Source organism: Apium graveolens, chromosome 7, assembly GCF_009905375.1.
Source record: "Apium graveolens cultivar Ventura chromosome 7, ASM990537v1, whole genome shotgun sequence".
NCBI classification, from domain to species: domain Eukaryota; kingdom Viridiplantae; phylum Streptophyta; class Magnoliopsida; order Apiales; family Apiaceae; genus Apium; species Apium graveolens.
In genome coordinates this window covers 5026533-5047391 of record NC_133653.1, presented here as the reverse complement: position 1 = coordinate 5047391, position 20859 = coordinate 5026533, and the positions used below count along the sequence as shown (strand labels likewise).

Sequence of the window (20859 nt, the reverse complement as noted above, 5' to 3'; positions counted from 1 at the left end):
TACGTATTTAAGAACGTTTACTTTTTAAAAGACAAATACGTTAGAAATGCATATACGATACTCTTTTTTATGCAATTTTTATGTTAGTTATATTATCATTTTATTTTTTAACTTTTAAGGTATCATTTTATTTTGTTGCAATTATTAAAAGATACATATACATCAATATACGAATACGACCTTCAATTTTATTTTATTTTTTGAAACAATCTTTTCACAACCATGTGTCATAATTATTTTTGGGAAAATTAAGAATTTTGGTAAATTAGACTCGAGAGTAAAATTTTTAAATATTCCCCTTTAAGTACACTGTATTCAAACCTGCAAGTTTACAAAGGGATTCAAAGTTCAAACCCATCAATTTGTTTTTCTTGTTTAGGAAACAAACACATGCATTTCTGTAATTTTTGCATTTAAAAGATGTTTTGTATGTATATGCAAGAAAGAGAATTGTGAGAATTGTGTATCTTATAGTCAAAGATCACAACTACAAAGTTGCATGCAAAAACCAGAGAGCAACACCACATCCATATGTATATGTTACAATGTTTAACCTATACAAAAATACAAGTTTATATTCACTGTCCTCGCCTCATGAGTTCAGCTTATTTAGAGTTTGAACAAGGTACACAAAGGGCATAATATAGCAGGCCTCTTTAGCATACTTTTACAACTCACTCCTGCGTTTTAAATGTAACGAGCCAGTGCAAGAATTTAGTGGAAACGATACTTTGAGACGAGAAGTTGGGCTTAATGAGGTTTTGTTTGGAAACATGGGACGCGGTTTTGGTATGTTGAGCTACCTGTACTAGTTTGAGTACCAAAACCTGGGGTCGGCAGGAGCAGCTCTGCCTGCGGAAAGGAACTGTGGGATGGAATGTTTAGCAAAAGATCATGATCAGAAGTTTCATCTCCAAACTGAAAACAATCTAGCATACGAGAAGTACTATCAGGAGGCTGCACACTTTTTGGACTGAAGAAAGTAGCATCTTTGTTCATCGGTGCCTTGAGCCCATTATTAGCCATCACAGCTTTTTTACCTCCTGAAACTTGAACACGATCATATGAATGTTTTTTTACTTTCGAATTATTTCCATATTATGTGCAACAGATATTAGACTATATTACAGCAGGGCACAACACCCTATGCTTAGGGTTCTATCAAAGTAAATTATCTGATGCATTTACATTTAGTTTATAAGTAGTTTCTACGGAGCAAGTTAATAATCTACAATATCTGATACTCGTAATTACACAACAATATTCGTGTAAGAAAAGGACGAATAATCTAATCACAATTCTCTTTTATTAGATTTTTTAAGGCAATTTTGATGTGACATGTAAGATGTCAAGCTGATACATTCAGAAAGTAAGATATCCCTGTATAAACACTTGCATTCATAAAGCTACACCTACATGCCTATGTAGTGTACATGCTCAAGCTCCACAATCTCTTTGATAACTGCTATGGAAGGACCTGAGGTTTTGCGACTTAAAGAGTAGTAATAGTTCAGTATCCTCTAAAGTTTTACACAAGTGAGAAATCAATCGGAATATTTATTTCATGGTCCATATTTGCACATGCATGGCTTGCCATATAGTTTCCACAAGTATTGTGTATATTAAGAGGACTTCAGCAAACCTGGAAGATTCTGAAGTTGACTATCACGTGATCTTTCCATCCATAGCGACTGAGCAGATGCAATAGCTGCATTTTCCCTAGCATCTGAAGAACCGCCCACACTACTTCCACATTTTGTATCCTACAGCAGAAAACATTTCATATGTATTGCATAAACTGGTAAACAAACCTATTCACGACAGGTAACCAGTTCATAGAGTACAACCTTTAGTATATTATATTGTTCCACCCAACATGACTTTGTCAAAGTGTGAAGTAAGAGCCTCTTCAAGGTATTATTGCATTCATTGTTAACCTCTGCCGGGGATAGATCAAAAATACCATCTGCAAGAAGTTTCTGGAAAGCTGATACATTTTCCTTGAACTGCGGGCTTTCAAACATAAGTTTAAGGCTGTAGATTTCATAACAAAACAAAAAGTTAATTTTAGCTTCTTAAAAAATCATATTCACATGAGTTGATAGCTGGAGCAGTCGAAAACCTGTCTGGGAGTCCAACAGTATCAGTGGAAGGTAACAACTTTAGTAATTCTTGCATTTCATGGTTGGTTATGTGCCTCCTGAACTCCTCATAGTTTAGCACATCCTATGCAATATATACACAATAATTACCATACATGTACAGGATAATACCACCCTAACCATAACAAAGCAGGGAAGTGAAATTCAAGAGCACTTCACATAGTGATAGGAACTTTAGATGTAAAGTTCAGCGTAATGAACATATTTCAAAAAACTTCTGATAACCTTAAGGTAATGCAGGCTACAAATTTCCACAACTCCAATAAGCACAACATGTGGACTGGAATAATGTATGAAGAAGACATGGTTTACTAAGCATGCAACTAGAAATACAACTTTAACCATCTTAACGTCAAAATTGAGCACATATATGAACTTGCTTTTGAAGATAGAAAAGTACATAAAGCATATAAATCATGTGCACATATAAGTTATTACTGCATAACATAGAGTGCGAGATAGTTTATTACAACTGCAAGATGCAGTCTTCGGCTTGATAATCACAAATTCAACAGAAATGTAAAATAGAACATTTAGAGAAGCACAACTACATGACCAAGGTGTCTTGTTTTCAATTTTGTATCAAGAAGTATTCAAATTAGTTCACTTGAACAGGAACTGGATTGACATTTGTGCTTTAACTTACTTAGCAAAGGAGATGTGAATATCTGAAACTTACTTTTAGTTCTATGGAACATATTGATGGATTGCAATTTCCAAGCATATCAAGATTTTCTTGCTGGTCCTTTCTGAAATCCAATACAGATCAATATAGCATAAGTAAAACAAAATAGTTGCATGACTTGACAAAATACTTAATAAACGACTCCCTAGCTAAGTCATTTTATTTTCAATAGTTGAATATTTTCTTGATATCAATCGCTTAGACAGTTTACTATAGGTTTACATAACCTGTAAAAAAAAGATTAAAAGATCAAGGAAATTGTATCTCCAATGTGTATTTATCTTCCTTCCGAATCCAAGAAGTATGCAATTCACGCTGATAGACTTAATCTCAATTTGTGTAGTAGCTAATTAGGTTGAGCATATAAGTAACTTGATGATACAACTAAAATATTATAGGAAAATAAAAAACAGAGATACACGACACACTTTAGTGATCATATTCCTTCCAAATCTCAAAACATTTTGCAACTTAATGAACTCATTTAAATTTATTAATCTATTTCCACTGATGCAGCTCTAAAATATGTTACATGGACTTTTTACATTGTCTGGTGCTAAACCCTTTTTTGCAACAAACGGAATGAGAATTGCCTGTTTCGGACACTTCAATTTTATGTGTCTGAAGTCAATTGAAGAGACACACTATTCATGATCAGTTACAGTGTTTCTAACTCATAACAGATTTACATCTCTGAGGCACTTCTGTTTCCCTCAAGTTCTACAACTCTAGTCCCTAGTACCAATGAAAAGGATAAATATAGTAATTTTTTCACAGATTATATATATATATACGTATATATAGAGTGCAATTATATTTCCTAAAACTTTCTCCACACGAATCTGTTGAAAGTGAACTTATGCATGTATCGTACCAAGGAGTCTTCTGGTTGCATGATAAGTCAGCTTTGTGAAAAACATCGTCAAATTTTATTTTTACAATGTACCTTTGTATCCTTGTCAGACTGGGAAGCAAATTACTCTGTATCTTGTATTTGACATTTCCAAGTTCCATAGCAAATAGAAAAGGTACCTTTTATATAGCTCATGTTCCTTTTCTTGTCCAGGCTTCTTCTTTCTCTCAATTTCAGCTGATGAAAAATTGTCAAACCTGTTCAAAGTATGATGAGGAAGGGTAATAAACTCCGAACAAGCTTCATTAGCAGGATGTGGCTTCTTATAAACTGAAAAGGAGCTAGCTTCAGATTCCTCCTCACGAGCTATTGAACTTGGATGCCGCATAAGCACACTTCCATGTCCTATCTCTACAGAGACTACTGGAGTGTCACACTCCAGGAGCACATCTTCCTCGGTATATCCAGAGAAGTGTGATTGCTGTTCTTGTAGAATGTTATATAAATCTTTTGTAAGCTTCTCGACAGAAGATGCCTTTGCGCGAGCAACACAGGTCCTTTTCCTTGAGGGTGCCGTACTATCACACACAATGGATTGCGTTGCACCTGCATGGGGCACATTAAAATCATACCAACAAGTCAGTAACTACACCACTAAATGAACCTCAATAAAATTGTAGCCAGCAATATTCAAGAACAATGACATACACAACAACAAGGTTAATAGCCAATAGTGAAGAAAGTAAATTAAGAATCAAAGTAGTGATTGAAAGTTTTGAACTATGAAGACATTTAAATTTGGATAAACTCAAATGAATGGTCACCCGACCTGTCAAATCACTTGCATCTGCACTTCCCAGATGCACACAACTCTCAGAAGGTGATATTACGGAGCCAGAACTTGATCTATTACTCATATCTTCATCAAGGGTCTTCAAGTATCCCTGATTGTAGTAAAAAGCATCCCGAACACCCTTTTGGGAAGCAGTATCAGGAGAAACCCTAGTGACCACTCCCACACTATAATTCTTTCGTTTTAGCACCTTTGCCTCTTTATTTTTCATACATATGGCCTTCATTCTTTGAAGCCTGTACTCCAACTCATCTGGTTCTGCCCTAGAATGAAGAGGTGTGTAGTTTGTAAGTGTTCCTTTAGTTCTCCACCGTGATCCACATGCATTACACAGTACAGGTTTCTCTGGAGGTCCATTGCGCCATAGAGGGGTACCTGTATTACAATTTAATTGTCAGCAAGCAAATGTCTTAATTCTTATAAAATGCAAGATGATAATTAGAAATTACGATATAAGTAGGCAAGCCACTGTAATATGCCAGAACTTCTTCAAATTGTCAGTTAAAACAATTAGAGAATAGAAAACTGCACGAGACAGAAGATATCAGATTGTAGCAACCACTAGGCTGCAGTGCAGCATAATGTGTAACCAAACTCAAATAGAGATTGAGTAAAATAATCTAATGGACTATCTGATTCCTGTAGCAAGATGCAACTTAATCACAATTTCATAACTTCAAATCCTTCACCACAAACTAAACTCCATTAGAAGAAGAAAACAATGCCAATATGTTGCTTGTTGATAGCAACGCACTTAAGGGCATACAAGTAAGGTTTTGCCATTAGCCACTACACATATGTTCAACAGCCGAAACAAGATTTAACTTGGATTGCTGATACAATGCATATGACGAACAACAACAAAAGCGTTCATTTCTACTATTAAACAAGACTAAACAATATAAAAAGCGTTTCTATTGATCGTCATCATCCAACTAAAATAAGCTGACACCCTCTAAAATTTCGCAAAAACAACTCGTAAACACAACCTCAATTTCAATTATCACCACAATTAACAAAAAAAACAAACGGAGTACTGATCCAAAATTAATATCCGGAACGAATACATAATCACCCATTAGGCCAATAGACTAAAAACCAAACATACTCAAAACCAAACATACTCAGTATATCCCGCTCGTTTAACGCAAACCATTTGAATTAAGTGATCAACATAAATCACAAATTTGTTCTTACATATGCAATCAATCAAAACAACCCATAATCTTGCTAAGCTAAACACAACTAAAAAACAATTAATCAAACAAAAATACTCATCACAACAAAAAAATTCAGAAAAAAATGAAAAAAAAGAGCTCACTTATAACACCACAGTGACGGCAAGGTCCTTGCTTTCCCATATCTCTACAATTCTTTATCAAACAAGAAACTTCACCAACAGCAAGAAATATACAAAAACACAAAATTAACAATTTTTTTATTTTTTTTTTAAAAAATGTGAAAAATTCAAACTTTATAAACCAAGATTATTTGTTCAAATTTTGAAGGGTCATTTCAATATTATTAGGCCATATTATATACATACAAATATGTGTAAGTGTAATATTTATAATGGGTATAGCTTCTTCTTCTTCTTCCCTGTAACAGACTCAAAGAAAGATTCTACAAGAAAGAGACCCAAAAATGATAACACTAAAAGTCTTTAAAGTCACATATTTAAAGTGAAAATAGCAAGAAAAAACTCAAAGAGAGATGATGGGCTTTTGATAGGTCTTGTTAGCTAGGCATTTGATATAATTAAATGGGTTTTTTTTGTAATTAAAGGATTGTAATTATGGTGAAGGAATCAAATTAAATGGTTAGGAAAAGAAGGTGAAATTTGGTAAAAGTGTGTTTGTGTTTTGATGAGTTGGATTGTTTGTTTTGTGTAAAAAGTAGTGTTTTTGCCTTGTATTACTTCACTAACCACATAATTAAGAAAATGAAAAAAGTTTTTAATTTTTCGAAATATCGAACATGTCGGATACAAAAGTTGAAATATTTAATTTATAAAAACCGTAAACTCGCTTATATACTCACTTACTTCCGCTTTATTTTTAATAAAATTTGAATATTCTCCGTTTTTTAAGAAAAATGAGAGAGATACTGCTGTAACAAATATGTGTCGTACATTTTTAGTAAAAAGAATCGGGAAGTTTAAGGAATATGTTGCAACATAATAATGCTGACTAAAGACTTTTGTTGCTATATATTTAATTTTATTTCATAGAAAGAGCCTATCCATAGTTCCATACACACTCAAATATTTGAGTAAAATGAGAAGGAAAAAAGGTTAGAAAGAGTCCTAGGGAAACAGTGGAAAAAACAATGAACTATGATTGGGCCTTCTTTTCTTTGTCTTGCTCTTAAACATTAGTTTATGTGCAAGTCTATTGAGTTGATAGGGTAAGATTTAGCCCATTAAAGTTGTCATTTTCTTGCTAATTTGTTGGGTAATTGTACTTGCTCTCCATTAAGTAAAACAAGAATTGGTATAAAACGGTCAGTTTATGCTACACTTCATCTTAAAAATGTCATTCTAATGCATGATAATGTGAAGTTGCATAGACTAATTGGTGTACATATATGTACTTTTATGTAACATTGGTAGTAAACTTGCATGCTTAGGCTAAACTAGTTTATAGCTAAATTCAATTTTTTTGCTCGGGGAGAGTAAAACCAAGTGCATTGCCGTATCTGTGATAAGTTTCGCATGAGGACAATATTTTTCTGTTTGCTTCATATGGTTCAAACTACAAAACAATCTGTTAATAATAGTGCAGACACATCTAAGAAGATTTTTATATGCAGGTAGAGGGGGATACATAACAAAGATACACTTGAGTAATAATGGAAAACTGAATCCTTATAATTGACTATAGTTTTGCTCAGCACAGTAAACCTGACGAGTCACAGGACACAAGAGCAGTTTTCGAATCCAGGCTGAGCCCCTGCCTTGACAGCCTCTGCTTCCTGAGTTCCTTGTGGCATGGTGCAAAAAACTCATGCTGAAGAGCTTCCTCTGCACTTATTCTTGATCTTGGGTTTACTGTCAAACATTTGTTGATAAGGTCAAAAAATTGCATTGGGATTTCCTGTAAAATATCTGGTTTTTTTGTGTTTTCTCCACACCAATCTAGCAGATTTTTTGATGGCAAGTACTTCGGATCTAAAAGCTCCTGCAGTAAAACAATTCTCAATAAAAGAACAGTTGTGTAACAAGACGTTTGGAAGAAAAAGAGGCATGTTCAGAAGTGTACCATTGGAAACGATGATTCACGATTGTGCAACCTTGCAAGTTCCCACAGAACTTCACTGCCCCTCAATTTAGCAATGTCCTTAATGTTCCTATTACATACACTAAAAAGATTAGCCGGCTTAACTTAGGACAAAGTGTAAATGGCACTTTAAAAGAGCACTGGACTTACTGGTCAGGTTCACCGACAAATGGTGATCTTCCAGTGATTAGATAGAGCAGTGTTACACCAGCAGACCAGATATCTAACTTAGTGCCTTGATAAGGAGATCTGAGCAATACCTGCACATGTTTAGCTTTTAGATAAAGAAGAATGGAAATGGCGGAATATTAAAGAAGCAAAATCCCCTTCTCTTTCTTTCTACATATATGTATTTATGTATAATACAGTAACGAATGCTAAACATAATATCTCACCTCCGGAGCCCTGAAACCTTTGGTTCCAGCACAGGGACCTTCTTTTTTATGCTTACTTTCTCCTATAGACAACCAAAAAATGATAATTACACGGTTAAACAGCAATGTATATGATTCAGTGACAACATTTAGAAAATATACCTTTTCCCTTCACTATTCCAGAACCTGTAATAGCAGTTCCTGTTGAGTGCAATGGCATTGGAGTGAGATAAGCAAGTTTTTTATCCACAATTTCAGGCTGGGCAGCAACCCTTTTTCTCTTGAAAGCAGGAAATCTTGAAACTTCATGATTTGGACCCTGCATTGCTTCTTGTGCCAAGCTGATTAACTCCCTTCTGCCTTGGCTTGGCATGGGTTCCCTCATCTTCTCTCCTGAAGGAAGTCTGGTGCTTGTCACATCTTTGGCAGAGGTTACACCAGAGCCATCAGCACCTTGACTCTTTACAATATTCCTAGTACTCAAGTCAGCCCTTTCATGCTGGTTAGTCTTCTTCTTCATGTTTTTGACCAATGCCAATGACTTGTAACTTTTTCCTGCCTCTTGATTGGTTGCTTCCATAGCTTTAACACTTGAAGGCTTTCCACTTTTCGAAGGAGGAAGAGATTTCGCATGGTAAAGTTGAACATTATTGAAGCCCATATCGTAGCTCATAGTTAATTTATCTGTCGACAAGCAATGGTATGAATGAGCCCAGAACTTACAGTAATATCTGCTTAACCACATTTAAAGGATAAAACCAACAAAGGAAATGCCTAAGATCTGTCTAAAACTTCAATCACTCAGAAACAAAGAACTAGGGAAATACTCAAATCCTGTGCTAGCGCACACATATAATTCCTCTTGGATCAATTCTTAACTTTGGAAAAAATAGATAAATTAATTAAAAAGATGTATAAAAATGTCTTACCGGTGTATCCATATTTCTGATGGAGATCCTACAAAAGAAAAACAGAAAAAAAACAAAAACAACCTGTAAGACCGTTTTATTACAGTTCAGAAAGGGTACATATAAGTTATAACACGCAATAGAGATATTAAAGTAATAGAAAGGGTCTGTGTGTGTTGTAACTATCAAAAAAAAGTAATCGAAAATTTCAAGCAAGCCAAATAGAAGTACTCACCATTGCCAAATTGAAATCTATCAAATATCCTTTATTAGCTTTACAGGAAAACAGGAAGTTTCCAGGCTTAACATCTCTATGAACTACACCCTGCAAATGCAACAACGCAAGTTGATTAGACAAGAGGAGTACATATGAACCGAAACATATCAGAATCTGTTTCAACAGTTTCTCACCTGCTTGTGTAGAGTAGCAAGAGCTTTAAAAAGACAATACCCATACCATTGGACTTGAAAGACATTTGTTTCTTTCTTTAGGACCTGATGTTAATTTAAAAATTAGAGACAGGAATCAGTATGCATGTTACAGAGTCATCAATAATTTACTTAGCACAAAAAGAGAAAAAAGATGCATCACCTCGGGTCTATCATGCTCAACATGCTCTAGGACAAGACAGTGAGCATTCCCATACTTGAAAGAACCTTCATATTTAATCACAAAGTTCCTACCCCTGCATGATAAGTTAATAAGTTAACACATGTCCTTAAACCTAAATACGTTACGGATTATTCTAAAGAACGGTTATGCGTCTTACCCAAACCGCTCTAACATTTTTATTTCATTTTGAATATGGTGTCGGTTGGCATTTTCATGAGGACCTGCAAAAATATGTCAATCAGCCCATGGTAATTTTTTTTAACCTAAACAGTTAAATCTACTTTACCATTCTTTGGGAAGTGAATATACTAGATGAATCTACTTGCATTATCATTTGTATGAAGTACATCATACATTTTATAGCAAATGTCAGTCCATCTTGCTTTCTCTTTGCCTTATAAACTGTACCATAACCACCTGCAATTCAAAATTTGCAGAATGTAACTTATCAAATCATGCTGATCTAGCCTTATGCTTCAGAGTGGAAGTATCATTCACTACCATGTTATCAAAGACAAATTACCTGAACCTTCTTTCTCTTCTGCAGTAAAAGAGTCAAAAGCAGGAAGTGATTCAGGTTCCACCTGATTCTAAACAGGGTGCATCGAGTAACAAAGTTTAGTTGGTCATATAATCAAGATAAAAAAACTATAAGAACATCTAGCTATTAAATTAAAAACACAGTTTTTGTTCCTGCACAGCGGAGCTTACCTTAAGAGATGTGGAGACAGATTTTCCTCTGATTTCTTTATATTTTTCTCTTTTATCTTCAGCATGTCTCTTCTCTTGATAATTCTGCCTTAATCTTTGCTTCTTCGAGAGCGATCTTTTATATACTTTATATTTTTCCTCCTCTAAGCAACTACCTGTAACCTTTCCCTTACCCCTTGCCTGAAACTCAATGGGAATGTGCAAACTACGATTATGTGCATCTTCCGGAAACTTCTTTAATTTTGCCAAGGACTTCAACTGCTGTTTCTTATCAACAATATGTAAATCTTCTTGAAGATTGACCTGACTTTCATGTGTTGTTTTCTCTCCTTCCCTAGAGGGTAAAATTTCATTGCCCCTAGAGATATCATTCATGTTGTAGTCATCTTCATAAGGCATGTACATATTAAGTGGTTTATCTAACAGATACCCCACATCCAAATTACACTCCGCATCCAATTTACAACTACCACAACCAATTATTTCTTCCTCTTCTTTAATTTTTGTGACTCTTTCAACTTCTCCTGGTTTGGCTATGGTTTTACAAGCACAGAGTGTATTAGAAGCTTCCAACAAAGAAATATCCATGCATTCCTCTACCTGTGCCAAAATAGGCTCATCCAAGTCCATTTTATGCCTGGAATAGGTGGTGCTGATCTTATCATCAATCCGAAAAAGTGGACAATATATTCTACTAAGCAGTGGAGATGGCTCTCCATTAAGCTTATTATCCTCTATCACTTTCATTTGACTAACATATGATAATTGCACGGCACTTTCATTGTTCGGAAAATCAATTTTCCGCTGTGAACTATTTACACATCCAAACTCTTTCCTGTTCACAAGCATGCCAATGTAAGTTTCCCGTACATCATTGTTTAATTTGCAGTTCAAGAGGATGGCACTGGATTTAATAAATGAGCTTGCTGTGACCTTCATTTGATCACACTTTCCCAAATCAAATGTCATGGATGAGCTTTCCTGTGTTCTCCTGTTGCCATGTACCTGAATAAACATGTGCTTAGAAAACCATTTTTTTTACAGTTACAGCACAAGAAAATGTTCCAATATTAAAACACAAGATCATTCTTACACAATGTAGGGCCTTTAAATTCTCTAATATTACCAAAGTAGAGTCCGCATTCAGACGATCGTTAGGTATAATTATGTGAAAGTAAGGGCAATTAGGACTCTAGGCAATTTACATGTAGCTTTCTGTTAATTGCTTTTGTGTTATATATAATAAAAGGCAGGACATTAATATTACATGAAAAAACAAAAGAATTAGAAAAACTAATGGCATAACACATACTGTAAAGCACTCTTAAATTCCATAGTGTACTATCAAATCGAGCAGGACCGGGTCTAAATAAGCATATACCTAAACAATGGAGGCAGTTTAGTACTGCCTACCTTGGTGGATAATTTCAAAATACTGCATAGAAGAAGCCAAGTTATATAAGGTTGAAACAAGTAACTGAGCGAGTGATATGGGCATGAACTAGAAGCAACTACATCATGTCTAAAAAAGCATCTAGTCTAGGGCAAAATTTCTGCAGATCCAAACTATAAAACACACAAAAGCTACATTTATAAATCTATAAATCATAATCATATATTTCAAGAAAAGCAATCCACCAACAAAGTCAGTAAGTACATTGATTCTATCTACATAAACTTAAAAGACATAGAATCGACCATTTTAATTATGCAATTTAAGCTAAATTAATATCAATCACAAGAACAATACAAATGATGCAGTGGACGCGTAAATGAAAATAACGGCGAATATCAGTACAAAGTTACCTCCTCAAACAACACAATCTGACCCTCATATCCTGTAATTAAGACACAAAAATAATTCAATTAAACAAAAAATCAAAACAGAATAAACAAATTAAATAAACAAAAAATTCAACTTTATATATACCTTCTCCATTCATAAGCCTTCTCCTCTTCATACCAGGCAAACACTCAAACTCTCCGCTATCTCGAAACCACAAATCAGTGACATCGTCCATCACTCCGTATAGTTCTGGAAACATCACATTTCCTGTAATTAAGCCACCAAAATTTTTTACTTAACACATAATTTCAAAAATAAATCAATTAAATCAACAATTTAAGTCCATATATACCTTCTAAATTTAAAAGTTCTTGAAAACTTAATTCTGCCACATCAGTCAACGCTCCACTTCGTTCCGAAAGTATTACACTAAATTGAGGCAGGGGCGGTGAAAAATTGTATAAATTCGACAAAAACCGAACAAAATCGAGATACGCAACCGAAGAGATCGATACGAAGCCGCTCTCGGTCAATAACAGCGGGGATTTGGGAATTGAGCAAAGGAATTGAACGAATTCCGGTGAAGCTCGGAACAAAGTGCATCGGGAAGCGAGATCCGGTAGTCTCACCGGACGGCCGATTGTGAGTAGGAGACTTAGGAGATGCCACGCTTTGTGTAGATCGATGTTGTTTGTGTCTCTGCGGAGTAGAAATTCCATTTTAATTCAGTTATGTGTGTGTTTGAGTGAGAGGGAGAGAGAGAGAGAGAGAGAGAGAGAGAGAGAGAGAGAGAGAGATAGAGAGAGAGAGAGAGAGAGAGAGAGAGAGAGAGAGAGAATTGTTGAATCGGAGTAGAGAGAGGGGGAGAGACAGAGAGAGAGAGAGATACAGATATGAAATGTGTAGAGAGAAGCGCGAAACGAGCAAGGGTTTGAGAAACTAGTTCCCGCCCATTTTGTTGAAAATTTGACGAGGAGATACGATTTTACATTTTTAACCTTATGAGATGGATATTTGGTTCCTCAGATGTTAATGGTGGATGAGTCCAGAGTTGTTGTCAAAGGGCCGGCCCAGAGTTGTTTGGAATGAGTCCAGATCTCACTGAGAAAAAAATAACAAAAATAAGTGAAAAAAATTGTGAATTTTAGCCGATAATAGTTGATTATTTCATATATGTGATCCTCAACTAACAGTTAAATATCTCGTATAAAGTAAATATTTCGCTAATAGTTATATATCCTCTCGGCTAAAGTTGACTAATTTTTCAGAAATTGGTCATTTTTGTTTGTTAATTTTAGTCATTCGCCCTCTCGCTGATTACTTATTTACTTATTTGTTGTAAAAATATGTTATTACTTTTGAATACAAAAAAAATCTACTTACGTTTACAGAGAAGATTACGATATTATATAATATAGTGTTAAGGTAATATATTACAATTAAAAAAAATGTCTATTTTTTCCTACGTGTTTAGGACAAAAACACCCATTTTACTTTATTTCAGCTGAATTTGTTATATAATAGGAGTACCTTTTTGTTAGGTATTTGAAACCAAACATCATTTCGATAACTATTAGTATTTTTATTAATTTTGAAATAACTGAACCTACTCTAAATTTTTATCTAAATTATTTGTTAGCCATTAACTTTGAATTTCTTTTCTAACCCTTCAATGAGGTGAAACTCCAAATAATCTTTGCTCAGGTAAAAGTGAGTTGAGTAGGGGGTCGGATAAAGAATACTCCGGCCCTTATTGGTTTACGTTTGAGTTGGGTACTGAGGTTATAAATATAATAAATTATTGGGAAAAAGTTAAAAATGTGAATAAATTGGTGAGATCTATGGAGTCCACCTTTTTATCGGAGTCCTCGGAATCCATCTACGTTCTGCAAGCGTGTTATTTTATAAAACATGTTACACAAATAGCATAACTTCAACAAAATCATGCAAATCTCATATATTTACAGTACAATATGTATATTCTGCAATATGTTCTACAACATGAACATTTATGTTCTGCAAACTAAACATGTTTTGTAGAATAATATATTTTCACAATGTTCTGCTTGTAAAATGTATGCAATCTATAAGATTTTTAACATAATAGTGATGTTTGTTGAAAAATAATATATTTTGCAATATTTTAACCTATATTTTACTTGCAGAACATATATGGACTCCGAGAACTCTAATTAAAAGGTGGACTCCATAGAACTTTACTCGGTATTAATGAAGAAAAGTATTGGATATAATTACTTTTTATATTATAAAAACTTTAATTTTGTAAATTTGTCAAATGTAAACAATAGGAAGGAACAGCACAAAATACATGTAAACAAATGGAAGGGAGAGTATATGATTTTGAATTAACGAGGATGAAAATGAAATCAAAAAAAGGGATTTATTGACACAGGGATATGGTTCTCATTCTCAATTTACATTCACTATCATAAATTCTTAATTGTTATTTCAAATAATATCACTTGAATTTACGCTATCTTTTTATCCCGCCGTATTATCATATTCCACACCACTAACTTAATTATTAAACTCAAATAATATCATTTGAATTTAAGGTCTTCCATTAACCCTCACTAACTTAATTGTTGATCCAAATAATATTATTTGAATTTAGGTTTCGGTTAACCGAGACACCTTAATCATGAACTGAACATTCCTGAGCATGTTTAGTATTACTATCATAGCATTGACATGTTGTAATCAGAACCAGAGCAACTAATCAGGACATGTTATCTATGCAACAATCAGATTTACAACAACATTAACAAAGTGCACAACCTTTCACAACATGAAGCAAATATTAGAATTATACAATAAAGGGAAAAACTAAACCACGTTGGTATTGTAAAATGTAAATTATTCCATTGGAGGGGTAGAGGGTTCCGAATCTGTAGGAGATGTTGTAGCTGGAGGCATGGAGGATGCATCTGTAGGAGTTGTTATAGTTGGAAGCGAGGACGACGAGTCATCCGACTCACCTGTAAGAGGTGTTTGAGTTGGAGGCGAGGACGATGACTCATTTGCCTCATCTGTTGGAGTTGACAACGACTTATCCGACTCATCTGAAGGAGGTGTTGGCGTTGGAGGCGAGGACAACGAGGCATCTGTAGGAGGTGTTGGAGTTGGAGGCGAGGACAACGAGGCATCTATAGGAGGTGTGGGAGTTGGAGGCGCATCTGTAGGAGGTGCCGGAGTTGGAGGCGAGGACAATGAGGTATCTGTAGGAGGCGTTGGAGTTGGAGGCGAGGACCACGAGGCATTTTTAGGAGTTATTTTTGGAGAGGACAACCAAACGTTCAATAAAAAGCCAGCCAAAATTCCAAAGAGTGCTACATAAAGTGAAAATTTGAAAGAAAAGACCATCTCATTTTTTCTACTTCTTTGCTTCTTAATCCTTTCCTGCAAAAGTAAAGAGAACAGTTGGACGCGGTGTTCATATCTTCAATCGCTGTGTTATACAATATGTCCAGTTGAGTGATAATAATTGACAACTTCGATAGAACTTCCAACTGTCAGATAGCAAGTTATGGTAGGAACTCTGCTGACGCAGATCTAAAGGCACAAGTGAAACTTGTTTCAAGAACTTTGAATCCAAGAACATGTTTCTTTACAAGAATTATATTTCCGCGCCTATTTCTAGTTTGCAGTTGTCAGTCATAAAATTCTTTCCTCATGGACGACTATTCATCACCTTTTAGTTTAATCCCATTGTCTTCCTAGGTATTTAAAAATTGCAGGAAAATGTACTAAAGGTTATAATACAATTTAGTCGGTGTGATACCTCGAGTGTTAAATGTTAGTATAAAATGAGAAGAAATAATCTAGTAGTCTGGGGACGTCTTTGTTTTAAGGATATGAAAACCTGACTATTAATTCCTTGAAACAGTCATACTGAAAGAAGAAAAAGGTGTATTGATACAAAGTTAATGTGCAGAATGTCGAGTTACAAAGTTAGCATTAGAAAGATGAATGATGTATGGCTTAGAAAGAGTGAGCTAAAGGCATAATAATTTAGCAATGTTGAACAAGCTAAACTTTGGTTGGAGACGAGCTCAAATTTTGGCTATCATCTTCCTACGCTCTATATTCAGTATGTTGATCTCTCCTACAGTCAACCATGAGGACATCATGAGTAAATTTTTTTAATAGTTAACTTTCTAGCGGCACCTTTACCACAGATTGGGCACTCCTTCATTCTCTAAATCATTGATTACATTAGCTTAATTCTTACACTCTTGACAGAAGAGATATCATATACTCTTCTTGCTAAAAGTAACAAAGAATGCAGGTGAGATGAAAAAGGCTTTGTGTTTGTAGATACACACTCATGCATATGCGAGGTTAATTGATTAAGAAATGATTGAATTTAGGGGAAAACTAACCACATCCCGTTGAAGCTGTTGTGTTTGTCGGACAGCTGCATCCCTTTCATCTCTGAGGCGCTGCAAAGCCCGATTCTACATATCCATGGAAGAGAACAAAAGATCAATAACATACTGGCAATGATTTGTTCTGAGACATAGAAGAAAGCCTGCAAGCTGCAAAAGCCATTCTGGCTCCTAAGACATATACAAAACAGTCTGCCTCTGACTATTGCTAAACCTTAGTATGTCAGTTAAACATGTCAAATACATAATCGTTCTTTACATCAATTTAAAATATTATACAACACAGGGAGCATTTGGTTCACTTGCAGTTAGCCAAATTTTGTACTGCAAAATTAAGAGCATCTCTCTCAAGTTGTTGCTCAGTATGTCAATATTCCAAACGGGATGATATGAGAACGCTTACTGAACTTTGTAGAGCAAAACTAAAAAGAAGGCCGAGATGGAAAATTTACTTACATCATCATTGGTTGCAGAGCCGTGCATCTGCAAATAACGAGGGAGAAGTTGTTAAGAAGATATGTACTAAACACTATAACATTATTTAACACAGAACTGACAAGTATGATTTGGACTAAATACTTCATAAAAACTGTATGTCAAGTGACTTTTTATATATAAAAACGCAATAACTTTTGCATAACAGTTTAAGGTAATGAGTAAAACAATGGAGTACAATGAATTTGTAATTATTAAAAATATTATGAATTAAGTTATATTTATATCAAGGTAAATGACAAAGTTTAAAGAACAACTATGCCATTAGTTTAGAGCTCACATTGCTGGAATCGGAACTTTGTTTGAGACCATCTTCTCCATGTGTTGAGCCCGGTTGAGGAAAGACGTACACAACCCTAAGCTTGCAATCTTCTACAACTTTTCCGCTCTCTTTACTAAACTGATGCATCCATCATATACAGGCAAAGATAAAAAGTAGAATTAATAGTTTCTCAATAGCTACATAACTAGGGATTAAAAGATGAATATTCTCTGAGTAACATTTCATACAGTATCTGGCGGAAGCTCATCAATATCAGTCTGTTGTGACACGTTGGTGCTTTGCAGGAGAAACTTATCTTTAGACTGCATATCTGGAGGGTATTCTTTTTGAGCTTGAAGGGTTACTACAAGTAGAGAAGCCAGTCAAAGACAATGAAAAATGAACACGTCTAAATGTATAACAGACTGCAAGTACTTATGCGACACGGTGAAGAAAGATTTAATGTATGATTGTGAAACAGAAACCTAAACACTACATCTGTGAGCAAAATATATCTAAAAGCATGTCAGGTATTCAGTCAGACATCAATAGAATCCTGTTAACAATAGCAGAGTTGCATAATCTATTGTTTCTTCATAAAACACTTAACAGAAGATTGGACAACTAAGCACACACCTCGTATCATACATGAGTCCCAAGGCTGTATAACACCAGTGTTTGGTCGCACAAAGTATTTCTTCGGAGAAGTTGTCTTGACCTAAAAAGATAAAACAAATAAATTGAAAGGAACAGCGATAATGAATTACAATTCAAGCTAACATCATAAGCCGAAAGGAAACAGACGCTTCTGTCGAATCAAGATGTTTGATAACTGTTAATACCTTGAAGGCCACATGTTGGTCTGTTGTGTTTGCAACTTTGAGATCACAAAAGACTTGTTTCTCCAGCTCAACTGATAGAAAAATAAATACAAACACAAGCTTTTCAAAATCGATACTAATTGAGAATCTATAATTAAGCGGAGGAGCTGAGGAGGAGTTGATGGCCCTTGCAGATCGACAAACCCTACACTGAAGTTCTCTGACAAACTTCACTGACTTAATGTAAAACAGGACTAATCTATTTTTCATGATAACAAGAAAGTGAAAGTACAGACCTAAATCTACCAAAGTAAAAGCTTAGAAAAAATAAATTGTAATTCCTACAAGCTACCATGCCATACTTTTGTATTAAGCTGTCTTAGACTCAATTGTTTTGTTAAAGATACTTATGATCCATTTAGTGACATTTACTAACACCTTAAGCTTACCGAAGAATTGATCATCTGGTATCAAACTAACATAATACCACAAGTCCAGCATCAAGAGTACCTTAAGTTCAAATCCCGATAATTCGCATTATTCTCAAATTATGTAAACAAATGTTAGCTTGTTATGCATATCCATTTAGTGACTTCTACTAACAAACTAACATTTTTTTTTGAAACAATAACTATCAAACAAAAAAACCGATCAATGAAAATGCCGATAACTACAATTCGGGGGGCATGACATTTAGGGGTCTTATCGTACATATATGCTGCATTTTATACTTTTATGCACATGAGATTCGAGAAGTTTGGTGCCATTTAATTATTAAGGGCCTAAGGTCAAAACTTCTTCGTATATAATCAGGGTCACCTATGCTAAAACTCGTTAAAATACGGAAAGTCTGCATACATTGAAATGCACATGAGATTTGAGAAGTTTGGTGTCATTTAATTATTAAGGGTTTGAGTACAAGACTTCTTCGCATATAGTCAGGGCCACCTGTGCTACAACGCGTTAAAATACGGAAAGTAAATGAGAGGGGGGCATGCATGCATACATTGAAATCTGAGCTCGTCAGGATTAATAGTGACGAACTGGTTAGTAACGCCAGGCATTTGTGCAGCAAAACAACATGCAAATTTGATCAAAACAGGGCGTGCCTGATTGAAATAACTACAGAACAAATATTTCAAGGAGCCTGAGAAAATTAAACATGCAAAATGGAAAAAAGAGTAACTAAGGAGATTGAAAAGGATTGATAAATGAGAAGAGGAGATAAAAACCTGGCGAGAAAAATTGGGAGCTTTGGACACATTTGTGGTGTGTTAAATTGGCGGTCATGTCGGATCACCGGAATTTTTACATTCACGGTTTGGATCTCAATAGATTTGTACAATTTTATGTATACATAAAACTGATTATTACGTTAATTGCTACCAGCTACTTTAGCTGGGGTGTGCATGCTCAGGTTTGGTGCGGCATTAACTGTAACCAAACCAATACATGCGGTTCGGTTCGGTTAATTGCTATTAACCGTCACCAAACCATTTAAAACGTTTTTTCGGTTTCGGTTTTTATTAGGTATTTTTATACATTTTTTATTTGTACGATTTTTCGTTGTTAATGTGTTGGATAAAAAAACAACATCAAATTAAATGATAATATTATATTAACCACCAAAGATTTGTCACTTTAGAATTCGTTAAATAAAATTGATATATTTCATAAAGTTATTTTTTGAATGTATAATTCATATTATCTTAAATAATAGATACGAAATATGATAAAAATATATGTTCACGACAATAAAAAAAAGTATATATATCAAAACATATGATAAAATTGATTATATATATATTAAAAAAATTATGATTTAAGAGTATTTACATATTAATCTTAATTAATTTATGTTATTATATTATACAATTATACTAATGTTAAGTAAATATTTAATTAATACTCCTTCCGTCCTTTTCGATTGTTTACATTTTTGATAGAGTGTCCGACACGCATATTAAGGTACATATAAAGTATATTCTATAAAAAAATTTTGCAATTTTGTTTTTCTGAATAAAAATTAAAACATTCAACTTTTGCTAAATTTCGGGTCGGCCTGGAACTCGAACTATCGAGTTGAGTTCGAATTTCAAATTACTAAATTTGTGAATTTCAAATTAATGTTATTTTTTTATATTATTATATATTTATATATATATATATAAGTATTCATATAAATTATATTTTACATATTTAATCGAATCAGACTCAAGCACAATGATCCGAGTTGTAATGAAATATGCTGAGCTACTTTGAATTATTAATTAATTTGTATTTAATTAATTTTGTAGGAGCTTATACATATACACCACCACTTGAAAGTAGGACCGAGCATTTTCCGGTTAAGAACCGAGGACTGAACCGAATTGATCAAAAATTGCGGTTCCGGTTCGATTCTTAACTAATTCGGATCCGATTCGGTTCTTATTTTTCTAGAAATTTCGGTTTTCGGTTCGGTTCTTAACATACTAGAACCGTAAGAACCTAACCGAACCGTATATAAATCAATAAATACAAAAATATATAAAAATATATGTATATATATTATGTATTATGTTTTCTTATTTATAATATTATAAAAATTTTAAGAAAATTATAATTTTTATTGTATTACTCGTTTCTTTAAATATATATGGAGTTTTG

General features: G+C 34.3%; 3 protein-coding genes across 6 annotated transcripts; all 3 read right to left on the bottom strand.

Annotated features, from left to right (window-relative positions):
• Window positions 1-450: 450 nt before the first annotated feature.
• LOC141672300 (GATA transcription factor 26-like) lies at window positions 451-6345 on the bottom strand. Of its 2 annotated transcripts, none has more exons than XM_074478867.1 (8): window positions 5875-6345; window positions 4530-4928; window positions 3880-4306; window positions 2842-2911; window positions 2123-2226; window positions 1848-2034; window positions 1643-1763; window positions 451-1049 (listed from the first exon to the last, which is right to left on the bottom strand). In XM_074478867.1, exons 1-8 carry the CDS (start codon window positions 5912-5914, stop codon window positions 751-753), a joined length of 1647 nt encoding a protein of 548 aa, XP_074334968.1. In that variant the 5' UTR covers window positions 5915-6345; the 3' UTR covers window positions 451-750. The 2 variants fall into 2 exon arrangements, with proteins under 2 accessions (XP_074334968.1, XP_074334969.1); XM_074478868.1 differs by having other exon boundaries at window positions 451-1043; window positions 5875-6333.
• A 915-nt stretch (window positions 6346-7260) lies between these two features.
• On the bottom strand, window positions 7261-13143 carry LOC141675156 (uncharacterized). Of its 2 annotated transcripts, none has more exons than XM_074481871.1 (16): window positions 12576-13143; window positions 12368-12490; window positions 12244-12275; window positions 10438-11442; window positions 10250-10316; window positions 10081-10143; window positions 9884-9947; window positions 9706-9799; window positions 9525-9608; window positions 9349-9438; window positions 9135-9162; window positions 8392-8889; window positions 8227-8288; window positions 7982-8091; window positions 7814-7901; window positions 7261-7732 (listed from the first exon to the last, which is right to left on the bottom strand). In XM_074481871.1, exons 1-16 carry the CDS (start codon window positions 12940-12942, stop codon window positions 7442-7444), a joined length of 3066 nt encoding a protein of 1021 aa, XP_074337972.1. In that variant the 5' UTR covers window positions 12943-13143; the 3' UTR covers window positions 7261-7441. The 2 variants fall into 2 exon arrangements, with proteins under 2 accessions (XP_074337972.1, XP_074337971.1); XM_074481870.1 differs by having other exon boundaries at window positions 8368-8889; window positions 12576-13142.
• A 1812-nt stretch (window positions 13144-14955) lies between these two features.
• LOC141674242 (vesicle-associated protein 2-1-like) lies at window positions 14956-19582 on the bottom strand. Of its 2 annotated transcripts, none has more exons than XM_074480961.1 (8): window positions 19443-19582; window positions 18232-18302; window positions 18026-18107; window positions 17638-17753; window positions 17408-17527; window positions 17089-17115; window positions 16627-16701; window positions 14956-15643 (listed from the first exon to the last, which is right to left on the bottom strand). In XM_074480961.1, the coding sequence occupies exons 1-8, from the start codon at window positions 19498-19500 to the stop codon at window positions 15101-15103; spliced, it is 1092 nt and encodes a 363-aa protein (XP_074337062.1). In that variant the 5' UTR covers window positions 19501-19582; the 3' UTR covers window positions 14956-15100. The 2 variants fall into 2 exon arrangements, with proteins under 2 accessions (XP_074337062.1, XP_074337061.1); XM_074480960.1 differs by lacking the exon at window positions 19443-19582 and adding an exon at window positions 19217-19330.
• Between the last annotated feature and the right edge of the window lie 1277 nt (window positions 19583-20859).